Here is a 1,832-nt window from a genome sequence, read left to right as displayed (position 1 = left end):
CCCCCATCAGAGTTCAGGGAAGCTGTCGGAGCCCTCTCTCTCTCTTCCTGTTGAAGACTCCCAAGACCTATATGCACCTCCTTCCCCAGGTGCAGATTCAGGACCCCTGACTGAAGCAGCTTCTGGCCCTGGCCTGGGAGGTGACTCCCAATGCCGCTTCTCCCTGGAAGATGATGCCCATTCCCAGTTACTTGACGCAGATGGCTTCCTGAACGTGGGGCCTCGTCCCGGCGTGCCTGGCTCCCACAAAAGACAGTTGATCCTGGACAGTCTGGATGAAAATGCAATGGATGGCAACATGGGGGAGCTGCTAGGGTTGTGCTCAGGTGTTTTTGGGACAGTAGAGAGTGGCTCTGGTACAAGCGGAGGCCTTGGACCCATGCAGGAGGATGAGCTGCTTCGTCTGTGCTCTGGAGCATTTCCACCAACACAGGCAGGAGAGGAGCTGATGGAAATGGAGAAGAATAAAGATGGAAGACAAGATGAAGAATCTGAAAATACTATGGATCAGCTCCTGGGGCTGTGTTCAGGCAAATTCCCTAGTCTGGGTAAGAGAATGTGATGTCCCCTCTTTATTTTTATCAGTGTTTGCTGTGCTGTGTATTTATTCTAAAAGTACTTCTTGATTGAAATCATCTACAGTGTACAGTCTGTTCTGCAGGTAAACTTTGGTGACCTTATTAAAAGCAGACAGTTTATTATTGTAATGAGAAATTAAACAGACAATTCCTTAATAAGAGCCTGAAGAACTGTGAAGAACCTGAGTCTGTCCTGTGACGTATTTATACTTCTTGGTCAGGAATGTTTTCTCTGTCCTTGACACTCTGTGGTTTTAGTGGATTCACATTTTCTTTCTTTTGTTTGTGTTGTTTTTTTAAACCTTTCCCTGTTAAGATGTTTGATGTTATGGTTTCATTCATTTCAGATTCTACTCACACAGCTTCACCAGCACCAAACAGGTACAATACACAGACTTGATCTAAACTAAACGTCATCTGAAATGTTATTAAGTAAGGCTGTTTTGCTTTAATACCAAACTAAACCACGTCACTATTTCCATCTTTTTACTCATCATCTTAACACTACCTTACAGTATAAAAATATTAATGGAATTTGAATTGGATGCAAGAGTCTAACACTGGTTTCTTTCTCTCCAAAGTAAAAAGAAATCAGAGGAAGAGGAGCAGGTGGAGGAAGAGGATTGCGGGTTTCGGCTTCTGTCAGATGTGGAAAGTCATAGTGAGCAGGTAAGATGCCTCAGTGAGTCTGTTATTGTTTAGGTACGATTCCACTCTATATGTAACACAGTGGACGTATGTCTTTGTGATACAAATGACAAGTGAGCTGTGGCCTTACAGGAGGAGAGTGATGAGGATGGTGGAGGGGAAAGTGAGGAGGAGGATGAGGAGGCAGATGATATAGAAGAGGAGGAGATGCAGGGTTTGTTTGCATCACATCAAGTCAAGAAAAATAAGAAAATGTAAGTGAAAAATCACATCAGACTTCATTTGTGTTGTACCCTTCATGTAACGTTGTACATTTTAAATGAGTTGTGAGAACAAATCCTCCTTGTAACAAAGGTTTTACTTGGTTCTCACATCCTGTTCACAGGCGCTTGGCTGACTACCTGGAATCGGAGGCTGCGCTGTCAGGCAGCGATGTGGGCAGCGATGATGAAGAAGGTGATGGAGGGAGTGAATACGAGGAAGAGGAGCTTCTTGAAGAGCTTCCCTCTGACGAAGAGCTGCAGGACCAGGTCAACAAGATCCACATGTGAGTAACAGCTGCTTTTTACACCATGTTTATCTTCTTATTTCCAAACAGTTGTAATT

General features: G+C 44.0%; 1 protein-coding gene across 1 annotated transcript; it reads left to right on the top strand.

Annotated features, from left to right (window-relative positions):
• Positions 1-14: 14 nt before the first annotated feature.
• On the top strand, positions 15-1,773 carry LOC109953993 (claspin-like; the record flags this gene model as incomplete). Its single annotated transcript, XM_020589428.1, has 5 exons — positions 15-548; positions 926-959; positions 1,160-1,247; positions 1,359-1,480; positions 1,612-1,773. Coding segments are annotated over exons 1-5 (668 nt in total), but the record flags the coding sequence as incomplete, so codon positions are not given.
• Positions 1,774-1,832: the final 59 nt, after the last annotated feature.

The sequence above is a fragment of the Monopterus albus genome, unplaced genomic scaffold, assembly GCF_001952655.1.
Source record: "Monopterus albus unplaced genomic scaffold, M_albus_1.0 scaffold2451.1, whole genome shotgun sequence".
NCBI classification, from domain to species: domain Eukaryota; kingdom Metazoa; phylum Chordata; class Actinopteri; order Synbranchiformes; family Synbranchidae; genus Monopterus; species Monopterus albus.
The sequence above is the reverse complement of the archived record's forward strand: the minus strand, read 5'-3'. Positions and strand labels throughout refer to the sequence as shown.